Here is a 24,200-nt window from a genome sequence, read left to right on the forward strand (position 1 = left end):
GGTAATGTAGGCATTTGATTTCCCCCCTCGTTCGTCGAGCTGTTGTTGGATATTTTATGATGTAAAACACTCCAGAGACGATTTTTTTTTTTTTTTTTTTTTTTTTATGTGTTCGATGTTATTTAAGGGATCTAATGTTTCCCTCCCGCAACACTGGTAACTGGAGGTCTGTTACTGGTTTCCAGAGCCGGCGATGATGTCACACCGAGGCTGGGTCATGTGAAGGGCAGCAGCGGAGGAGGTTCACGGAGAGTTCAGCCGCATACATTAGGTAATACCACCGCACGCCGTGACATAACTAGTGCGAAGCAGGTTAGGCTGAGACATTTATCAATAAAAAAAAAGTCAAGATAAGATTAGAAAGTCGTTTAGAAAACTTTGTTATGCAAAACAACCCGCAGACCTGGATGCGTGGAAGCGGCCGGAGCTCAGAGCGCAGGCTGCGCGCCAATACGCACAGTTTATGAGCGACGGTGGAGGAAATTAAAGGTCTGTTCCGGCGCACACACGCCCCTCATAGTGTGATGCTTTTGCTGCCTGCTCTGCTGTTAAACGACCGGTTGTAAACCACAAACCTGGCAAAAGCGGACTGAAAGCCGTCACCATCAGGAGGGACTCGGTTGTTGTTGTTTTTTTTATTTTCTTTCCATGCGGAGAGCATCTTCTCCAGCTGGACTCCTCCATCGAGGCCATGTTTGACTTCATGGAATTTCAGGTTTTTGGTCCAGGAGAAATCATTGACTTCTACTCGACTTCCAGCCCTGGCTGCGCGCTGCAGGATCTGGACCAGGACCAGGACCAGGACCACGATTTGGCAGCTTTCTTCCCGGAGCTGATCGAGTCGGACTGGCCGGAGCATCGTTGCTCGCAATGTAGGTGGAAACGCACAAAACGGTGCCTGCAAGTGTATTAAAAGCAGTGGTGGTTGTTCCTGTGCTCACATAATAGCTGATGCGCATAAAGCGTCTTGGAAAATTGCTCCATTTCTTTTGCATAATCCGTCTGCGCTGCGTCTTTGCAGTGGCTACAGTGGAGTATTCTTTCTATAGATTAGATTGCGCTGATACTGATGGCTGATACTAAATAGCATTAAAATATAGAAGATAATTCAAAGTAATGAAAAAGTAAGATATGAAGCAGAAAGAAAAAATGGAAATCTGACTGTGTCAATTGTTGATATAATGGTTGTACTGTTTGTACACGACTCTGTGTTTGTTGGTTAGTGGTTATTTGCATGGCAGGTTTACAGTACACAAATGTTTTTTCATTATGTTAATGTCTGTACTTTGATATTTTTGCAAAAAGAAACAAAAAAAGCATGTGAATCCATGTCTTTAGTGTATATCATTTATTTAATACATGGTTTTAAATATAGATGAGGGCAGCAACCATCAAATTATGTAATTATTATATGTTTGCCTATACAGTTCGTAGTCTAGTAATTTAAAGGGAAGAATATAGGAAAAGGGTTGTTATAATCTGATCCTATTTAAAGAAATGTATAATGTGTTTGAAGCAGTGACAGGTTACACAACAAATGCTGCAAAACATGTCTTTAAACATAAAAATGTGTTCTAAAAAGTACCAAATTAATCACAATAAGACCCTTGCACAACAACATTGGCAGAAGTGTCCAAGCCAATAAAAATATTTTACATTTAGTAGAGCACATTTAGTGGAATTTATTAGGCCTTTTCCTGGTCATGGCTTTAAATGAATGAGCAAACCTTTTCATGTCTTTTTACTAAATATATGAGATCTGAGAAATGCAATTTATTCTGTAAACTGGAACTCAACAAAAACTTCCCTGATTGACATCTAGTAGGAGAATTGCATGCTTTTATTGTGCACCGAAGTAGCTATGAGCAAATGTGATTATGTAACAGTATAAACTAGGTAATAAACCTGCAAGTGCCTTGTTGAGCAATGCTTTAGTGTTCAAAGGCATTTATCTACTTGCTGCTTTTTAATAGCCAAACAGGACCCCAAGTGAGGTCTTATCACTTGTCCGGTCTTTATCTCGTCACTGAGAGGCTTGTCAGCAGCCCTCTTTAGCCGATAAATGATAGGAGGCAGGAAAACAGGGAGCAGAGAGTGTGAATGCAGCGCAGCTCGTGTCCATGTGGTGGTCTGTGTTTGGGACGGGGTAGAGCCGGTCAATGTGGGGTCACCAGCGGGTTCACGGGACGGTCACTGGCTCAGGAGGTGAGAGGAGAGACAGTGAAGGTAGAAGTGAAGCAAGCATCAACAGTAAAAGCACTTGTCGTGCAGAAGGATCCCAACGGGGGATAATTTACAAGTGTCTGGCACAGTTATGTGTCTGATTTTACAAGACAGGATATAAAGTTGTCCTCTTAGATTTAGATTCACTTCTTAGGCTTTGAATACTATTTAAAAATGATCAAAAGCCCGTGTGGGTTCAGTAAACATGTCCAAGGGTTACAGGTGATTTTTACATTTCTTTTTTAAAATGACTGGTTTTCATTGTTATTTTACATCTCATTTGTTTGTAAATTTCAGTTTTCTTAACTGGTGTTGAGTAAAAATATAAGGGAATCCTTGTCAAACCATGACAAAAAAATACAGTTTCACATAAAAAAAATACTTTAAACGGGTATTAAACTGATTTAATCATTTTAAATTAATAGGTTTTAATTTATTTCTGTTTTCTGTGTTTGCCAAAAATAAAAACTTGATTTGCTTAGCAGTTTGATAATTTTTAGTCAGGAAGTATTTTTTTGAATAATTCGTTAGAATTTTAAATGCAATTTCAACCCAGAAGGTATTATTATATTATAAAATATATAAAGGAGGTGTTATTTTAATGCAGTTATTTTATAATAATATTTCTAATATTAATTTAATAATAATATTTATTTTGTATTGTATTTGTATTGTATTACAAATTGCGTAATATAAATTTCTCTCTCTCTCTCTCTCTCTCTCTCTCTCTCTATATATATATATATATATATATATATATATATATATATATATATATATATATATATAGATAGATAGATAGATAGATATGCTTTAGTTTAAATGTTAGAGTCAAATTTTGTTGAGAATGTCTAATTTAACATTATATTTTAAAATATATTGTAATTAGTATTACATGTAACATATTATATTTGTCTTTAGGTTGGTATAAAAGCTAAAACTGAAAAGAAAGTTCACACAAACCACCCTTGAGCTGGCTCTGTTCCAGTATCATATTTTGTTTATTTATATCCTAACTTTCACAAACCATAAGGACTTTTTATTTAGCGGTGACATGAAACATTAAAAAACAGCACATCAAAGCAAGAATTAGCTTTTTAAAGCCATTTTACCTTAAATTACAGATTTCCATATATTCCATATACCAGTTTAACTAACAGTGTGACAGCTGGAAGAAAAGAGATTTTTTTCTTATAATTTGTAAAAGAGGATGAGCATCCAGATTGTTTAGAAAATAAACAATATTCCATGTTTCTATTAAAAACTAAAAAGGCTTTTTCCCACCATGTCATATTTTTGTAGCGCTGTAAGAGTATTTTGCCTGCGGGAAAAACAAAATCACAGATTATTCCCTAAAATTCACGCTGCAGCACCTAATCTAAGCAGGGACTGATGGTTTAACCCCTTCTCTGATCAAAATCACTCCCACACGTTCTCTGTGCCTTCATCCTCCTCCTCCTCCTCATCAGTCAGATCGGCCGGTGGCATGCTCCGGTATTGTTTTGCGTTGTGGAAAACCGTCGGCCTGATGGGGGTTCCCTCATTTGACCCGCCGATCGCAGGTTCAGCCAGAGGCCGTGGGTTCAAGGGGACGGAGATGAGCAATTTTTCTCATTTTCTCCCCCTTTTCAGGAGAGCTTTTCCTGTTTTTTTTTGTTGAGGAACACAGCAGTGGAGGTGATCAGAAACTCAGCCGATAGGTCAAACCTAAGAAGCCCCACAGTCTGGAGGAGATGGCTTTAGAAAAATCAGAATTAAAGTGGGAGGGCTGTGGATGTTGATAGAGTGATGCGGGTGGAGAAGGGTGCTGGGAATCCTTCTGTCTGTAGATCATATGCTGAATGTGTTTTCTGAAGGAATAAAATGACACACGGCTGGTCTGTGATCTTCCATTTATCATGATAGAGCCCCCACTGGATGTTTAAAATCAGTCTTTGTGGTTTAATCTTGCTTTGTGTGCAAGATAAATAACCCCAGATTTAATGTGCTCAAGCTGGGCTGTTTGTGAGCGTTAGTGGGGGTCAGGAATGTCTCCCTCTGTTTCTGCGTCAGGATCAGAGATAAAGGCTGATAAGGTGAGCGTAGATTTACAGAAGATTGGAACTGGAATGTGTCATTATTGTTTCAACAGAAACCAGAATGCACAAGCAGTGTGTGTTAAAATGTAAGTACGCCCCACGATTCAACAGCTTGTAGAGCCTCACTGAGAGGAAATAAATGTTAGCGATCATCCAATTACCCTAGGAGTTCATTACAACTTTGTGAAGGAATTTTGCTTCACTTTTTTTTTTTTTTTTACAAAACGGGTTCTGATCCGTGCTGTTCTTTTTTGTTTTTCAACGCATCTCATCGTTTCAGTCAACTCAACAGCTTTTCATTTAGGTTCATGCCTGGACTTTGACTAGGCCATTGCAACATCTAGATACTTGTCTTTTTCTTATTCAGCCGTTCTGTTGTTGATTTTTTAGCTTACTATTGGCTTTTATGACCGTCAGGCATATCTCTTCACATTTGACCCTAAAAGTCCTAAAATACTTTGCTTTAAAGAACAATTCATGCCCGATTTTATGACCGCAAGGCTCCCAGGTCCCCTGGCATCAGAGCAACCCCAGTTTATCATCGTTCCACCACTGTGGTTGATACTTGAATTGAATGTAATCGTTGTGTTATTTTGTTTGCATTTGCTTGTATTTTTTGATTTACTATTATTTTAAGTTTGGGGGAAGCATTGGGTATGCGTTGTTGTGAGAGTGTGGAAGAGTGAGAGTGTGACTGAATAAGGTGTGGGTGTCTTTGTGTTACACAGTCTTGTGTTACATTTTGGATTTACTTATTAATATTTGTGTTACGGTTCACATTTATGTTTTGTAACGACCCTCTAGAAAATTAGATGGAACATCTCAAGGGGTTATCCTTGAAATAAGTGAAATGAAATACTTAATTGGATGTCTGTTGTGCTGATGTGTTTCTATTTCGTTTTCTCCAAACATAGCATTGAAGTCTGAGATGGAGTCCTTCGGTTCTGTGTAATTTCTCTGAGCGTTGCCTGGTCTAACCTTTGGGTCAGTTTGCTGGAACATCCTGTCCTGTGATTGGACCTCTAATAGGTTAGAAAATGGCTGTAGTAAACCTCCTGAGTTAAATTAGCATCAACAGTTGATTATTTAGGGTAACCACTGATGTCTTCCCTGAAGTCACCAGGAATCCTTCTTTTGCGGGCCTTTACAAGAGTCACACCTTCAGGTTGAATTCTCATGCCTCTGGATTTTGGTTTAGCATCTATAAAAAGAAAACAAAGAAAAAGAAAGCTTTATCCATCGAATGGAATTGTTCGACAAACATTGCAACTATACATTGTTTTTTTTTTCCTAGTAATATCCTTTTACTGGAAATAACCCCAAAAAACAGAGACACTATATACATTTTCCTTTATAATATGTATGCACCCCACCAGACATTGTTGTAAAGTAACCTTAAATCCAGGTGAACTTTGAGCTCAAAGGTTAGGGTGAATAGTGCTGTATAAATAAAGTTTGATGGACTGAGGATCTCTCTCTTTGACGTGCTTGTTCATCTGTGTTTATGTGGTGTTATTTTTTTGTTTTACAGCAGTGGAAAGCCAGAGCTCAAGCTCCAGCTCCAGCTTGGACGACCTGTTTACCAGCGCCCCCTCCCCACCTCCACCTCCACGCACATACAAGCCCTGCTTTGTGTGTCAGGATAAGTCCTCAGGCTACCACTATGGAGTCAGCGCCTGTGAGGGCTGCAAGGTAACACGTTAGACCAGTGCGATATAAGCTGTGCTTAAATTTACTTTTTTTTCTATCTAGGCAACAACATAGCGTTGTGCTGCACCTATTATAGGAATTTATTACTTAACTCTATTTTTTTAAAGATCCAGTAAATATGAAAAGTCTGCTCCCTCCTGTTTATCAGCCAAGTTTTTATGATGTAAAAACCTTGAGCAAGATAAATAATTTCAAACATTTTTCCAACAAGGCATGATATAGAAAATGAAAGCCCACATCAATTGGAGACTCGTGTACAACAGTGAGAGTACGAATTGCTGAACATCTGTCCACAATTGATCAAAAGACGGGAAGAAAATTGGTTACGGAGGCTGCCAAGAGGCCTACAAATTTGTTAAAGGTACTGGTTATGATGGGATGGATAAAAGACAGCCAAAACTGTCTATGTTTAACAAAAACTAGGGCTGGATGATAATTAAATAACAGTATATATTGATTGATAGACGTATATTGATGATAGAAAAAAAAGGCTCAGTAAAAAGTTCAATAGATTAATAGTATTCCTTCCTGTTGTATTCTAGCCTATCACATAGGTTAATATTACAGTCATTACATCCTCCCCAACCAATCACTAACGCAGACCCAGGAACCAAGCTCCGCCCCCTCAGAAAATTCAGAAGCACATGTTGTTGTTTTGTTTTTTTTCCTTTTCTAAAAACGTGCAGTTTTGGTAAAAAGTTGGTTGAATAAAGGGTTTGAGTTCAGTGTTTGTGTGTTCTGTATATAAAAACAGGTTGCTAAGTAACAGTATAAAATGCCCAGGGCTGCACTTGAAATATATGTTTTGAATTTGTTGATAATTATCGATATTGATCAATATAATTTCTATTTTATCAATATGCTTTTTTCCTATATCGTCACAAAAATCCATTTAACGTCTTCTAAAACACGTGACAGTAGTGTAATTTTGTTGAGGATGAATAAATAATAAAGTATTGAATAATCATGAATTAAAAAATGGAGACATTTTAAAAGAATATATATATAAAAGAGGTGAGAAAGTATTCTCTGTATTGCATGATAATGTCAGCAGCCTAAAACGTCGTCTAGAAGTTCGCTTGTGTGATGCCATCTTTTATTGCTGCATGGAGCGCTTCTCACTTTCCTGGCTGATGCATTAAAGCAGAGAAAAAGATGCATCGGTCTGCTGCAATAAGCTTCAAAGTCGGTGTATTTGTGCCGTGATACAGGGACCAATTTACCTTTCAACCCTCATCCATTCTCCTCTTAGAGCTGTGAACAGTGTGCTAGACAGTCCTGCATTGTTTTTTTTTTTTTTTACAGTTTTCTCCATCTGGTGTCGGTTGGTTTGCTAAATGCAATCCCTTTATACAAGCAGGCAATCCCAGTAAAATGCTGACAGATGAGTGCTCATTAATATCAAATAGAAAAAGTAGTAAAATGACCAGCAAGTAAAAAATAAATAAGCAAATCAAAATAATGATGAGCTGCTAATACAGTGTTATTCAAACCGTTTGGTGCTGGGTGACAATTCATTTTGCTAAGTTTCATCATCATATCAGACATTTGTTAATTCAGTCTGATCGGTTAATTTCTCTCCTTTGATCACTAGGAGCGCATATGTTTTTAATCACAGCTCTTGAAAGACACGGTACATCTAGCAACAGGGTCAGCCACACCTCGCTAGCTAAGGCTCCTGGTAGGATTTTTTTAGGCAAAGATAGGAGCTCCCTGAGAGGACGGGCACCGAAGTTCCTACAAGACCAAAAGTGTCATTTCTAGTGACTGAAATACGTAAAACCTTCTCCCTCTCTCTGCTCCTGGTGTCTCTGCAGGGTTTCTTCCGCCGCAGCGTGCAGAAAAACATGGTCTACACCTGTCACCGTGACAGAAACTGCATCATCAACAAGATCACCAGGAACCGCTGTCAGTACTGCCGCCTGCAGAAGTGCTTTGCTGTGGGAATGTCCAAAGAGTGTAAGTGTTGATAGTTAATGCCGATAGTTTGTTGACTGATTCTAACAGAGAAAAAACATAAAAAAAGAAAAGGTGTTGGTAAAAGAAGCGGAGACAACGCTTGCATCACTATGAAATGGAGGCGAGGTTTTTTTTCTCTCTCTCGGGGAATCCCTCACCGTGCTTTCGGATTGGCTGCATGTCACATTTAACAGCCTCTGTGCTCTTTGTCTTTGGGAGACACCACACACGGTAGGATATCTGGGCAAGACAATCCAACATGTTTAATATGCCTGATTTTTGGTCCGAGCTGTCCCGACGTTCCACCGAGTGGACCTGACCGCTCTTAACACACCACACACGGCAGGAATATCTCTTAAGATTATCTTACGAGGCACGCCGATAATCGGAGCCTCTCGGAAGGGGAAGATCGGGGTGAAAATCGGGCTAAAACCCTGCCGTGTGAACCAGCCTTAAACATCTATTTTAAATACCAACAAGTATTTGTTTTCAAAGGATTTGTTCCTTTTTCTACAAACCACTCACAACTCATTCATGTTCTTCACCCTAAAGGTTCGGTGGATCCAGCCAAAGAAGCTCGTCCTTTCAGCTCCCATCCCACAGCCACTCTAGCTGTTGCAAGCTTATATAATCTGAACAGTCCACTGAGCAAAAAGCTGAACAGTCTCCTCTGAAACACTCTGCCTGGGTAAAAATGATCAAACATTCATCTGAGTGGCCCACTTATTGCAGTGTATTCAGGGTAGGGAGATGTCATTGGTGCTTTTGCCCTGGGCCTTGCCTTTCAGGCAACATTCAGGCTCTTCTGTCCTGAATGTAGCCTGAAATAAAGGGCTACAGATACTATTCAGAAGTGAACATTACTTGCTGTGTCAAGCCTCAACATATTTATGCCCTTGGTAAGATTGAAAGTTACTTTTTTTTCCAACCAAGATTTAGTTTTTAATAGGGAATAACACTCCTGAGGAGCACCAATTCTAAAGATAAAAAAAATTATGTTGTTATTTAGATTTTATTTAAGAAAGGGCTTGTCGTGTTTATGGCACCTGCTCAATAATCAGTGCAAATATCTTTGATGTGGCAGCAATGAAACACTTGTTACAACGGCTGCCCGGGTCTTGCACATTTCATCTAATATTTTGATGATTTGTATTTTTTTGGTGATGATCTTTAGCTTCCTCCACAGATTCTCTATCAGACTCAAATCAGTAACGTCAATATTACCTCCAATCAGAAGGAATGCCTTGGTAAAATTAAAAGATCGTTTTCCACCTTAAGCTGCCTGGGGTATGAATAGTTCTCGGCTAGCTGTGTTTACTGGACTGTGAAAAGTATTTGGCCCTGACAGATTTTCTCTGTTTTTGCTTCTGTGACACACTTAAATGTTTTCGACCCAACTGGTTTTAATATCCGCCAAAGATGACCTGACAAAATACCATTCAGCGTCTGTCCGTCCATCCGTCCGTCCGTCCGTCCGTCCGTCCGTCCGTCCGTCCATCTTCTTCCGCTTATCCGGGGTCGGGTCGCGGGGGTAGCAGCTTCAGTAGGGGGGCCCAGACGTCCCTCTCCCCGGCCACTTGGGCCAGCTCCTCCGGGGGAATCCCAAGGCGTTCCCAGGCCAGCCGGGAGACATAGTCCCTCCAGTGTGTCCTGGGTCTTCCCCTGGGCCTCCTCCTGGTTGGACGTGCCCGGAACACCTCACCAGGGAGGCGTCCAGGAGGCATCCTGACCAGATGCCCGAGCCACCTCAACTGGCTCCTCTCGATGTGGAGGAGCAGCGGCTCTACTCTGAGTCCTCCCCGGATGACTGAGCTCCTCACCTTATCTCTAAGGGAGAGCCCAGACACACTACGGAGAAAACTCATTTCAGCCGCTTGTATCCGGGATCTCGTTCTTTCGGTCACGACCCAAATCGCGTGACCATAGATGAGGGTAGGAACGTAGATCGACCGGTAAATCGAGAGCTTCGCCTTTTGGCTCAGCTCTCTCTTCACCACAACGGATCGGTACAGCGCCCGCTTCACAGCAGACGCCGCATCAATCCGCCTGTCGATCTCCCGCTCAATCTTCCCCTCATTCATGAACAAGATCCCAAGATACTTGAACTCCTCCACTAGGGGCAGCACATCCTCCCCAACCCGGAGAAGGCACTCTACCCTTTTCCGGTTCAAGACCATGGTCTCGGATTTGGAGGCACTGATTTTCATCCCGGCCGCTTCGCACTCGGCTGTGAACCGCTCCAGTGAGAGCTGTAGATCACGCCCTGATGAAGCCAATAGGACCACGTCATCTGCGAATAGCAGAGACGCAATCCTAAGGCCACCAAAACGGATCCCCTCAACACCTTGGCTGCGCCTAGAAATTCTGTCCATAAAAGTTATGAACAGAATCAGTGACAAAGGGCAACCTTGGCGGACTCGTTTCCATTCAGCGTCTGCGTGAGGAAAAATAACTTGTATTACCCTTGACTGCAACGATTCCCATCAAGCGTTTAAGATAACTGACAAGGAGTCTTTTTTGCTGAAATATTTAAATTTGGCCAAATTAGAGGTCTGTCGAGCATCTATGGCCTGATTTAAGATCATATCACATCATCTTAAGGAGGAAATACACCAGACGTGTTCCATTGCATAAGCACAGCAAAGCAGCATACTCGCGTCCTACGCTTAGGTCAGCTTTTCAATTAATCAGTCAATAAATGCACACTAAAAGCATAATATGCATGTACAATGCACGTATTTATGCTACGCGACGCCTAAATTAGATTGAAGTTCTAATTTAAGATGCGTTTATACGCCCCTGTTTGGCAGGAAATGAACGGGAATACAACATCCTGTGTCAAAGGTCACTTCCAAAAGTATCCCAAAATAACGGTCGAGTCTCAGTTTTTGTCTGGACTTTGACTAGGCCAAAAAATGTTTTTTTTGAAGGATTCTGAAGTTGCCGGTGTGCTTCAGGTCAATGTCCTGCTGAACAACTCAAGCGCACTTGAGCTTAAGGTGACGCACAAATTGATGGCTGGATTTTATAGTCAATACTGGAAATCATGGTTACAGCAATGTGAGTGAGTTGTGTGAGTTTCCCAGGTCTTGGAGCAGGAGACCATCTCTCTACCACCATCATGTTTGATGCTCTGCATGATGTTTTTTTTCTAAAACATTGTCAGTTTAACACCAGGTGTAACAGGACACAGATGGTGAGTTCAGTCAGCATATATTCCCCAAAGTCTTGGGGATCATCAGGATGTTTGTTGGCAAATGTGAGACTGGTCTTTGCAGGTTTTTCATTTATGATGTTTTTGGGTCAACAGCTGGTTTTGCTTTAAACTCTCCCATTAATGCAAGTTTTGCCCAGTCTCTTCCATGTTGTTGTGCGAATTGGGGTAATTTTGGTAGGCTGGCAGTTCCTTGGAAGAATCACCCCTGTTTTATGTTTTTTTTTGTTTGCGATTAAAGGTAAAGTCTGCAATTTTTCTGGAAGTTTCCCCAAATGAAAAAAATCTCCCAAAATCCACTCTGGTCTTATTTCTTTCCACTGAGGCCTTCCTCCTCTTTTCATAAACTTGTACTTCTTGCCAATCTCAGCCATGTTCAAAGTATGCAATGAGAGCAGCAGAGCTACATAGAATAGCTAACACCGAAGCTAACTGCTAAGCTAACCAGATACATAAACACTAGAGGTGCGCAGCCAGCAAGCAGAAACTAACAAGGAACGAGCACATTGGCGTTATGTGAGCGCATCAGAATGATTGGCATGTGGGACAACCAATAAATATGGGAATATCCCCAGATCTTGAGGGACAGGGAAAGGTGAGAGTAGGCCTGTAAAAACCAACCAATCCCTGCTCTGCAGACCGAAAGGCAGGGATTGGTTGGTTTTTACAGGTCACAGCTTTCTTAACCTCCTTTTTTTGAATACATTATGTATTTACAACTGTCAGGGTGGAAGTACCATTTCAACCAGCATAACAGGAGGTGTTTCTGAACAGGACTACCAACTATAGCTTTAAAGGCACTCTATGCGGTTTGCTGGAGTCTAAATGCCTTAGAAATAAATGGCTTTGTTACCCTTTCTGAACTGATAGATGTCAGTGACTGCAGATCATTTCTAACTTCCTACTTCATGCTGTAAGACAGGCTCTGTTTAAGGGATTTCTTGATTCTACAAGTCTGGCTGTAATCAGCCCTGGTTGTGGCTAAGAACTATAACCACCAAATGTGGTTAATTTCTGGTAATTAATCATTTCAACACTTTGCCACCCAAGGATGGATTGGTTCGGATAGGTTCTCCCTTAATAAAGGAAACAATCATCTTAAAATTGTAAAAAAATCGTTTGTTTGGAAACACTTTGTGAAGTAATAAAGCATAACCTGAAGCAAAAACCCAGTTAGGGGCCAAATAATGTTTTTTTTTAAAGAATCGTTTATAAAGCAGCAGGCCTAAATACAAAAAGAACATACTAAGTCTCTGCAAAGCTCAGCAGCCCTCTAGCGCCTCGCTGAATCACCAAAATACCGTGCTACGCACTGATCTAGATAACTGGGAATGTGTTGCATGGCATGAGCGTAGGGAGGCTCCAGGACAGCGCTTGAGGATCCGCCCAGCTGCATTTTCTCATTGTTACTCACCCACATTCAGACACAAACACATTACATAAATAGATCACACGTATGAGACGGTTGTGTGCAATGTAACTGCTCCCGGGCCGCTTCGGAGAGTGTGTAATGCGATCACTGTCTGTTTACAAAATGACTGCTGGATGTAGGACATCCAGAGAGAGGAGGAGGAGGAGGCGGAGGAGGAGCAGGCCGTTGGAGGGAGGGCAGTAGAGACGGATCCGTTGCGTAATCCTGAGCTTCCCTGACATGTGCGTGGATGCTTGAGCCAAGTCAGTGGGACGCACCAAAACGTGTTGACACCATTACCGAAGCGATTATGAGGGGCTAACCTGCATATTACGGGACTGACGGATGACCCACACAGATACCTGCTAACTACTTTCATCTGCACAGAAAAGAGTTTACTAGGTTTGAGCAGGGCTGTGTGTGTGTGTGTGTGTGTGTGTGTGTGTGTGGGGGGGGGGGGGGGGGGTCTTCTTTTTCTGGTTGCTCCAAATAGTTCAGTGTGATGTACTTCTGCACAATTTTGACTTCTCTGTTCCATCTTTTATTCATGATTTAAAAATGCCTATAGGCAAATGTTTTATCTAGGACAAAAAGTGGCATGGTTTAATTTTCCATTAGAGGCAGCTGTCTGGATGTTATTTTTTTTTTTTTTATCTAGATGTGTTAATGTGTCAAAATATATCCAGTGCTCATTTCTCTATTCCCTGAAGGATTATTTATCTGGCCATCATTTATACCTGCTTGTCCTTTCAACTGCTCACGTAACCAATGAACTCAACAGTCATGCTTTTAGACTTTGGGAGGAATACCCAGACAGAACCCACACATCCACGGAGAGAACGTGCAAGCTCTATGCAAAAAGAGTCCAGGCCAGGAATCAAACCAGAGACCTTCTTATTGCCAGGCAACAATGCCACCGTTTAGACCAGGGTTATTGATATTAGGAAGGAGATTTCTATGAAGTAGTTTTACCACAAACGTGTAATTGACAGAAAAGGGAGAAACATTAAAAAAAGTCCCAAATGTGTTAGAAATTAAGGGGATTCTGCCCTAAGGGCTCAAGTTGCAACATATCCAACATTTTTCTGTCAACACATTCTTGCTTTTTTTTGGTGACAGTATTTAAGTAGTTAATTCAAAGGGTGGATCTCCAATTAAAGTAGCTCAGTTTTTTTTTGATGAGGACAGTGTTTTAAGGAGACATACTGTTGCATTTTTAACAGCTGACACAAATCCTTGAGATATGTGTTCTGCATATTTTCCCCTTGACAATAAAGAGATTAAATTTGCAAATTATGTTGACCCTGATTGAAAAAAACATAAATAATTTCAGTCTATTCTCAACAATATGAGTAACAGTCGCCGAATAGATGCTGTCCTATCTACTGTCAAATCAAAGAGAATGCACACAGTGTGGTTATTTATTAACAGAACCTTTGTTTTGTACCTAGCATTCTACATTGTAAGACGATTTTAATACGTCTTGAATAATTTTCCATCTGCGCCAGTCACCTTCACTGGGGGAAAAATGTTTTAATCATTCTTGAATTTCTATTGGGGGTCTGCACAAAATCAATCCAGGGGCCCACTTTGGACACCCCTGCTGTAAACTGTTTGAATGCTTTATTTTATTCACATGTTTTTCCTTGTTTCACCAGCGGTGAGAAACGACAGAAACAGGCGAAAGGGAAAGAAGGAAGCGGTGAAGATGACCATCATGGAGACGTACGAGCTGACGGCAGAGCTTGGCCTGATCGTGGAGAAGATCTGCAGGGCTCATAGAGAGACCTTCCCTTCCCTGTGCCAGCTGGGAAAATACACCACAGTGAGTCTGAGACGAAGGCCTCAAGGCTAAAAGAAGGAGAGGAAGAAGTGTGCAAACAGAAAAATCACACCAGTCCCTCCATGTACAGCTGTTTAGGACATCTGTTTATCTAGGATTTCCGCAGTGACCCCAAGGTAAAGACGTGAACAACAGAATGACTTTCAACTTAAGAAAAATACAAAGAAGCAGCTAAACTATTCAGGGTTATGAGCTGTTGACCTTTGGACATATACGCAGCGTGCCACAGAGCTTTTCCTGTGTGGGGTTATAGTGGTAGGATGTCGGGGCGTCTGCTGTGATCTGCTGCAGGGAGAGATCTAAGATAATCAGCATCCTGGGGACATTTAAACCTCTGCAGATGTGATCGTTACTCAGACAGCCTCGGGTTTGTGAAAGGTCAGAGCTCAGCGGAAGAGAGGCCCGAACCGATGCCCGCTGCCGTCACTTTCTGTTTGAATCACTGATGCAGTGAGTAAACAGGTACAACACGAAGTATAGCTGCGAGAAGGACAACAGTGAAGGAAAAACGTTTGATTTGTGTTGAAATTTTGTTTTATTTTCACACTTTAGCCTTTTTTGATTACTAAGGAGGATTTAATTATGAGGTAGATGAGGTTTGGGTTTTTGTGAGGGGACAATGTGGCTAGCTGTGTGTTTGACGCTTCAAGTTGGACAGCTCCACCTAATGATGTCTGTGGGGGATGGTATTCGATCGTCTCTCACCAGAACAATGGTCTCACAAATTAAACCTCTGATGTCCAGACAATGGCGCCAGCCCTGATTGGCTGTTCATTAATCCTCCCGTGGCGCTCATCAGACCGATTCCTTTTTCTGTCGAGAGACTGCTGATCCACGTCACATCCCCAGATGAAGCTGTCAGCTCAGTGAACTGGACGCATTACGACTGTTTCTGGTTCCAAGGAAAGGTCTCCTGTTTGCTAAACTAGGGCGCTGAAGTCTGTAAAGCAAGCAAACAGGTAAATAATAAAGTTATGGATAGGAATAAATGGAACGCTGTATGCAACGATTCTTCTATAATGAAATACTTATTCTAAATTGTAATGATATCACAAAATAAAAAGTTTAGCTGTTTGGAGACAGGCAACGGTAAAAAGATAAATAATAAGCAATGGGTTCGTATTGCATTGCATGCAACTACAGTCAAGGAAAAAAAAAGGTGTTGTGTTTCATGGATCACAACAACATAAAATTGACTTGCTTCTAAAATTATTTAAATTTAACTTTAAACATGTAACACATCCATTTAAAAGATTGGAAAAAAACTTAGATTTTTCACAAAGTACACCACTTGAATTATCCATCTATTATTATTATATGAACATGGCGCTATGGATTACAGCTAAACATCTCTCCTTTGTTTTTTTTCTCTCTCTCTCTCAAAGGGATATTGTTCCTGAGGGCTTGAAAGTAGACATTTTCTCAGTGTTGCATGATGTAACATTTGGGTGTAGTGGCTTAAAAATGTTCTCCGGTGAAGATTGGCAACTTGTTTTGAATGTATTTATTCAGGTTCAAAACATAAATTTGTGTTAATATCTAGAAGAAAACGCAGGCATTGTCTTTAAATCACATGCATGCTCAACACGAGAGATTACTGCATCGTGAACCGCTTCATGCAATTCACTGTCCACTGTCGCCACGTGCTTGTTACTGCAAAGTCAGTAGGTTGATTAAGTCAGTGCAGTGTTTTTTAACGAGGACTTAATTGGACTGTATGTAATTGACTTTGAATCTCTCTATTGGAGCCAGTTGGTTTTATATTTTTGTACATAAACTGCATCATGTTGCCTTGAGAGGATCTGTTGTGAAGGGGTGCTAAATAGATAAACTGCATTGAACTGAATTTCTTTACAGGCTCAGCCACTGGTTAGGCTGTTACTGTCTTTCCCACTTCAAATGTGGACTGATCATATTATTATTTTCTTCAGCTTTCTTATTAAACCTAACAATTATTCAGTCTTTACTATAACTTTCTTTCAGTACATATGATTATTCCTTTCTGTTTGTGTGACGCTTAAATCATTCTCCCATTCTTTATGCCTTGCCTGTCTTGAAGGTCATTTTCTTGTAACTTTTATTTAGCTCCAGAAATGAAACAGTGCCACACTGGTTAGCATGCAAGCACATCTTTCCCCTCACACTCCTAAATAGTAGAAGAAAGAAGAAAATAACAACAATCAAGCATCTACAAGTACTTCAGTTAAGTTGGATTGGATTTCAAAGTACGTACATTCATAAATAGTGACCTTTTTATTGATTATACTACAGCAAATATGTGGTACATCCACCTCTTACAGGAAACGAAAACATCCCTACAGTGATGACTCCCTGCTTACTAATTATAGAGATGTAGGTTGTTCTGCATTGACCTTTTAATTTTGTTAGATTACATGACTGTGGTTTAATGAGTCACAGGGAGTAGTCGATGTTTACTGCAAGCACAATCAGGACATGCGATGGGAATAAAATACAGCTTTACACAGATAATGTCGCAAAATGTTTTTGGGGCCTAATGGACGAACGAGAACCCTGCGTTTGTACTAAAAGTTGCCGGTAAGGAGAAATCCTGAAAATTCAGACATGCGAAACTGTGTGGAGACATGTCACTGCATAAATCCGGATATTTGGGAAATAACTCGCTGGTTGACGTGTATCTTGGGCCACCCTGAGCCTGCCCCGAAACTCGTATGCAAATCGACATAAATACCTGGTAGGAAGTCACCACATGTCCTAACAGCCGGGGCAACAGTGATGTCAGACAGTCACAGAGACACCTTCAGGGATATTTGTAGTGTATTACAGCAAACCAACAGCTTCAGCTGCCTCTGAAATGCTCCGTTTACAGAGACTGCGGCGGAGTTAGTACCTGACACGGCACCGGCAACGCACAGTTCCTCCTGGTTTTCACCTGTAACCTTGGAACCAGTTCAACAATCATTGCCCTGAGTAATTAATCTAACCCAGTTAATTATGCCACTCATCATTAGGTACCAGCAGGTCAGCAGGATCTTTGAAAACACACTCCCTCCGCATTTCTCCATCAGTGATGTCCTCCAATAGTGCCGACACTGCCATCCTGCCACAATTACGCCCCACTTAACGCAGCTATTTATGGACATAATGGACGTTCCACCTTAGGAATCATCACACCTGACTTGTTAGGAGTTCATCTACTGATCCGATCTCGTTTTCTTCTTCATTTGAGAATGATAAAGAGCCCCGTAGATGATTTACATGCATGTCACGCACATCGGCGCACAGACCATTACCTCTTTACATCTGTTCTGCATGTGACAAAATCAGAATAATATCTAACGATTGAGATTGTTTCCATTATTTTTTAAAAGGTGTGACCTTGTTGTGTGATTATATTTCTTTGTACAGCCATAAAAGCTCAAATTCATGAAAAAGAGAGCAAATACCTTTCTCCTTCTAAACTCATTCAACATCAAGTTTAACTGTCACTGTCATTATCAAGCCCTGAAAATTGGGGTTCAACGATCCTTGAGATGAATAAAATTGAATGGAGTTATGTTTCAGTGTATTTGGGCGAGTTTTAGTTCTTTGTTGTTTGTTATTATCGACTGAAAATATTTAGGTTAATCACCGCACACAATAATTTTTGTCCCTATAAAAGTATGATAATATCCTATAATAAATGTGGAAATGAAACTACATACCAGAAGCAATAGGAACATATTTTACTGCTTTCTGATGAATAATTGTTATAATTATAGTTTTTTTTTCTGTCCTTAATTTTAGGTCAACGTTTTCCAAAAATAATGACCAAAAAAAAAAGTGATTGTTGTTACTTTTTCTTGCAAATTAAAAGACAACCTGGCAGTGAGTTAACAGGGCTATACAGCATTTTTGTAGCTCTCCTTTTATTACACCTTTGTTTCTCTATGCCATCCGATCCTATCCGTATACTGATTGATTTGGACCACTTTGTGATGAAAACAGTAGACTGGTCCATCTGAGTCAGGGTTGGGTCTCTGCATCGAGCAGATGAGTTCAAACAAATGCTTTAAATGATTGCTTTCTGCTTTAACTCTTTTACGTAAGCCAGATGTGTGGAGAGCATGACTAACAGTGTCACCAGTACATTGCGTCACAGCATTCCAGTGGAGCTGACAGTCAAAAACATGCAAAAATCGAATCTAAAATTAGAGCTCCTTTGCTTCAGCCATGAAACCGGCCGGTAGCCTCAGAGCTGGGAATTTTAGTGAACATGTGTTTTTTTTGGTCATGTTTCTTAGCAGAGTTAATACAAGCAGGGAGAAATTTGCCCTCCCATTCATAAAAAAAAAAACAAAAAAAAACAACAACCTTTCGTGCGTTCAGTCCACACAATCACACACACCCATCAGTAGCAGGAAAACCTGACAGATCACTGTACAGTCATCGCAGTTATGTAAAGTACTGTGGTATATTCTGGAACATAATTATGCACCGTCTATTTGTGGTTTCTGAGTTAAACCGGAACGTTACAGTAACACTGAACCGCTGCGGACTATTTAGTAATGCCACTTCCTGGTGGGAAATTGAAATTCTTTTTATTTGTTAGGTTTTTTTTTTTAACCAAATCTGCATTTTTGGAGAGACAAAAAATGTGAGCATACATTTACAATACAACGCCGGTCCTCTACCTTAATGTTTTGAAAACAAGAACAGTAAAGTTATTTTTTTTAATTTTACCCATGGGTGACAGGAGGGGAAAAATCATTTTTGCCCCCTAAAAAAAAAAAAAAAGAATAAAAAATCACAAGACAAATAAATTCCTGCTTTACAAGAACTTGAGGGCGGAATCCTGGAAAGTCTTCATACGCCTATCGTACTGCAGTACATACCCTTCATGTTTTTGTGAAATCGCACAAGTAAAAAGTCCTAGCCAGAATTTGTCTTAAGAAAAAGTTGCAGGAACAGAACAATGTAATTTTTTTCTTGCAACTTTGGGAGAAAGTTGCAAGAACAACAAAAAGAACAAATAGATTGTCCTCAATCTTGTTTCAGGTGGGTTGGAGCAGGGAAGCATCTAAAAGCTAAATTTGCTCTGGATGGTTAGACCTGGATGCCGCTGCTTTATGGCATTTTTTGTAATATATTTATATAGTTTAATCTGTCACGCTTAGTCAGGAGGTGTACATGACCTGTTTTGTAATCCCGGTAATAATTATGAGCTAAGACGGGCTGCTTTACTGTCGCCCCATTCCTTAATCATTTCAAACGCCTCCTGTCAGAGTTAAACACTTGTGACTTTGTTCGTGTTTCCTCTTCCGCCTAGAATTCCAGTCCGGACCACCGGATTCAGCTGGACCTCGGTCTGTGGGACAAGTTCAGCGAGCTTGCCACAAAGTGCATCATCAAGGTGGTGGAGTTTGCCAAGAGAGTCCCGGGCTTCACGGGCCTGACCATCGCGGACCAGATCACTCTGCTCAAAGCCGCCTGCCTTGACATCCTGGTAACCGAATGTGCTTTACCGCGTCTGTTTTTAGTGGTCTTACCTGCACTACATGGAGGCAGGGCTATTGGTGCCACACAGGAAGACAGAAATGAGCCTTCTGGGAGAGCGAATGCCTTCCTGCTTCTAAACTCATTCAACATCAAGTTTAACTGTCACTGTCATTATCAAGTCCTGAAAACTGGCCTAAATTACCCTGAAGATGGGCCGATTTGCAAATGGTGACATATCAGACGCAACTTCCTCATCCGTTTATTGAAGTCTGTATACAGTTTACCACCATATCATCTTTATAAAGCATTTAAAAACAGCCAACAGCTGAAACAAAGCACTGTACATTACTACAAGCTAAAACACATCCATTAAAAAATTAAATTAAATTAAAAGATCCAAAGAAAAATGGTGGGTTTTAAGACGAGTTTTAAAAGGGGGCGGTGAAGGAGCCTCTCTTATGTGCAGCGGTAGCTTATTCCATAACTGAGGACCAATAATAGAAAAGGTCCTGCCTGCTCTGAGCTTCCTCTAAGACCTCAGTACCTTCAGGAGATGCAGTTCAGCTGACCTGAGAGGGCGAGTTGGGATGGTGGAATGCAAAAGAAAAAGCTTTTTGTGTAAGAAAAGTTAAAATTTCTTATCTTACATTTCCAAAAAAACCTCTGGAAATGCTGATCTGTTTCACACTTTTGACATTTTTTAGATGTTCTGCTCCTTATTTGTGATTATGGTTGACCTTTAGCTTGCACTAAACCGTAAATGATTATATTTGGCACCTCTCTGCTTGCAGATCCTTAGGATTTGCACTCGCTACACTCCCGATCAGGACACCATGACCTTCTCCGACGGACTGACTCTGACCCGCACTCAAATCCACAACGCAGGGTTCGGACCGCTGACAGATCAGGTTTTCACCTTTGCTGGACAGCTGCTGCCTCTGGAGATGGACGAGACGGAAAGCGGGCTCCTCAGTGCAATCTGCCTCGTCTCCGGAGGTACGGGGCCTGTCTTTGAAATGGGAGTTACATTTTGCTCCCACCAGTGTCTAAGGCAATCGCATTTCTTTGTTCGAACAGATCGGCAGGACCTGGAGGAGCCGTCTAAGGTGGAGGTGCTCCAGGAGCCACTATTGGAGGCGCTGAAGATCTACTCGCGGAAGCGCCGGCCCAGTATGCCCCTCATGTTCCCCAAAGCCCTGATGAAGATCACTGACCTGCGCAGCATCAGTGCTAAAGGTCAGTGCATGCTTCGAAGCTTTTAAACCATCAAAATGTCCCAATTTATTTAAATGAATAACTTTATAGCCAAAAAAATACAACTCAGCTTTATCGCATTCGCAGGATTTGTTTTGTATATCAGGTGATGTCACCCTCGTCTTCCTGCTCTCATAATTGCAAGATGATTTAAGGTGTTCGGTCAAACAAGCCGGACAAAATTGGAAGAAACATCATTTAAAGTTGCTTTATTGGTCTACACTTCTCAGCTATCACGCAAACTCAAACCTAAGCTTGGATTTCTCTCTTTGAAGTCAGTTAAATACTTTATTAAATGCTGTCAGGTCCATGCATGATTTCCATAGAAAGAAAATTGCTGCTGACCATCAACCTGGGAAGGCTTTTAAACTACTTAAACAGAAAGATTATTGATTTTCTTTTGTAAAAATCTCAGCAGATTTACCCCAATATGTCAGTCTTTGCAATCCTCAGAAACAACGTCAGTTCAGAAGCTGCACCTCAGACTCTACAGGCCTCAGGCAACAAGTTAAAACCTAAAGTTCATGACCGCTCACTTAGAGAAATACTGAACCTGTATGGTTTCATCCTGAAGGGTTGGAGGTGAAAGACTCCTCGCTTTAAAAATAATAAGGCAGCAGGACTTTGGTTTGCAAAAGTTGTTGAACAATGTTCTTAGGAGGAGATCGATGAAGAGATGTTTGCACACCAGCATGTCTGGAGAAACCATTGAGCACAAATTACATCAACTGTCAAGCAAAGCAGTGTAAGGGGGGCTTGTTGTGCTGCCAGAAAACCCGGACACCTTGCAGTCCTTCAGTCAATCATGAACTTACCAGTACGCCAAAACTATTCTACACTGAAAAAGAAAACAGTTTAGCAATGGCCCAGTCAAGGTCCAGACTTTGACTTGATTGAAATGCTGAGCTGAAGAGAGCTGTGGATAAATTCCTGAATCGTAAAAACCACTGCAAATGTTACAGAAACTAGAATAACTGTAAGTCATACAGATAACCTTTGTGTATGGTTGTGTATATGAAAAATGAGCTTCTGTTCAACGTGCCCTTCCTGCTGTGAGGCAGTATTTCTACTCTAATGGGGACACCTACAGTTGAAGAGATGAACTGCAGCCAGTGTAAATGGCAGGTTTGCCATGTTGACAGCCCTTTTTTCACTATGGTGACGCACAAATAGTTTGAATAACCTGACAGCTCACTGAATTTACAACTTTTCAAATGCAAAACACTCCTTAGTTTGTGAGGATTTTTTTTTTCTGGTGTCTGCGCTCTTTAAAAACATGCCGTGGTAATTCCTGCAGGAGCTGAGCGGGTGGTGACGCTGAAGATGGAGATCCCAGGCTCCATGCCTCCTTTGATCGAGGAGATGATGGAGGACCTTCAGAACCTGGAGACCAGCCAGGACGCTCACTCTCAGCGCACAAACTACTCTAACCTCCCAGTCTGAAGACGCCCGGAGCACTTTTCTTCCTTCCGAGAGAGATTACTAACGATGTAAAAGTGCAGATGCAGTTGGGGGGCGGTCACTAGTCTCTTACCTCTGTAAATGTCCGGAAATATGTGAGAAATTAGCTCTGCAGACGTGACAAGTGAGAGTCCGCCGTCACGTTAACAACATGCTAGCGTCTGTGAGATGAAATCCTGCTTCGATGGAAGAAAAAAAAAAAAAGAATAGAATGATGCAGTAATATTTTAGTGTCTCTTTTTGTTTTCCTGCAACGTTGTCGCAGGCACCTCATAACCACTGAGAACCACTCTCAGCTTTTGTTTACCATGTCTGGTTCTTACAGTATTTATGTTTGCATGAGTCATTAATTTTTTTTACCTCATTGAATAACGGCGTCAGTATTAGTTTAGAAAGAGAAGGCACATGTGGAAAAGACCTGTTAAACCTTTTTAATGTGATCTCTTAAAAACCCGTTGACCGCGGCAGTGAAGAGGTGTTACATTGGGAAGCGAGCAAAGGGAAATGGAGAAGAAATGAGAAAAAAAAAATGGTCCAACATTTAATTGTGCAGAGTTGCTTTTCACGTTGCTTCCAAATTAATGGAGGCGACTTAGTAGAGGGATGAGGAAATTTGAGTGGACATAAAACGTGTACATAGCCTTGTTTAACTGCCAAGTTTTTGTGACGTAAGGAACAGGATCATGATAAATCATTGCGAAACTTTGAAACGTTTTAGACCCAAAAGGTGCAATAACCTGGTTGCCTGTGTGTGCACGCTCCCACATCGCCGTCACCAGTTTGGCTTGACGATATTTGCCCAGTCTGCCTTGCTGAACATCTCCAAGATTGTGAGGAAAGCTCTTCGGGTGATCACACAGACTTTCTGTCAGATTTAGCTCTGGACTCCCAACTACACAATTACAAAACTGAGATTATCTAGTTGGATGTATGCTCGGACTCACTGTAAGGCTGAAACCCGTCTTTATCTTCTGCCTTCTAACGCCTGGTGGGTTTGGGTTTAACCGACTGGTGTTCACAATTTTCTTTTAACTTGACAAAAAAAAGAAAGTTCGAGTGATGAAAAACAACTCCATGGGTGCTGCTGCCACCATGTTTCCCTGTGGGTATGGTGCTCTTTGGTGATGTTCAGTGTTGTTTTTGTTTGGCGGACGGTACCGTTTTGGAAGCAGGATGCATCCTCGTGCAAGGTTTTAGGGAATTTTAGCCAGGCCTGGATGTTTTCTGTGGAAGCAGCTTCAGACATCTAGAAAAAAACGCAAGAGATTGATGTTACTTGTCACTGTTGCTGTCTGCCGCTGAAAAGCTCATTTTGTGTTTTTCAGCAATTCTGGAGAAATATAGTTTGTTTAATGTCACTTCTTTAGCATATTTTAGGCCTAAAGTAGATGAGTGATTGGCTCTGAAAGTGCTATTGGTTTCTACGGAGTTTTTGCATAAACTCCAGTTGACATTAAAATCACTTTTAAGACTCTGAAAGAATTGATTGTAGGATTTGTGCAGCATTTTAAATAACACTATTTCACCTTATTGGTCAGGAAAAAAAAAAAACATTTGTGGTAGTTCTCTAGAGGAAAAAGGTTGTTTGTA

The 24,200-nt window shown here is 41.0% G+C and overlaps 1 protein-coding gene across 1 annotated transcript; it reads left to right on the top strand.

The window, feature by feature from the left end:
- The first annotated feature begins 209 nt into the window (after positions 1-209).
- Positions 210-23,656, top strand: LOC105935556 (retinoic acid receptor beta). Its single transcript, XM_012876017.3, has 8 exons — positions 210-872; positions 5,833-5,993; positions 7,829-7,970; positions 14,254-14,420; positions 19,726-19,902; positions 20,687-20,891; positions 20,973-21,131; positions 22,447-23,656. Exons 1-8 carry the CDS (start codon positions 692-694, stop codon positions 22,590-22,592), a joined length of 1,338 nt encoding a protein of 445 aa, XP_012731471.2. The 5' UTR covers positions 210-691; the 3' UTR covers positions 22,593-23,656.
- The last annotated feature ends 544 nt before the right edge of the window (positions 23,657-24,200 follow it).

The sequence above is a fragment of the Fundulus heteroclitus genome, chromosome 3, assembly GCF_011125445.2.
Source record: "Fundulus heteroclitus isolate FHET01 chromosome 3, MU-UCD_Fhet_4.1, whole genome shotgun sequence".
Classification (NCBI taxonomy): Eukaryota; Metazoa; Chordata; class Actinopteri; order Cyprinodontiformes; family Fundulidae; genus Fundulus; species Fundulus heteroclitus.

Coding starts and splice junctions, on each gene's coding strand:
- LOC105935556 (XM_012876017.3), top strand. CDS start 692: ATGTTTGACTTCATGGAATTTCAGGTTTTTGGTCCAGGAGAAATCATT. Junction 20,892..20,972: donor AATCTGCCTCGTCTCCGGAG/GTACGGGGCCTG, acceptor TTGTTCGAACAG/ATCGGCAGGACCTGGAGGAG. Junction 21,132..22,446: donor GCGCAGCATCAGTGCTAAAG/GTCAGTGCATGC, acceptor TAATTCCTGCAG/GAGCTGAGCGGGTGGTGACG.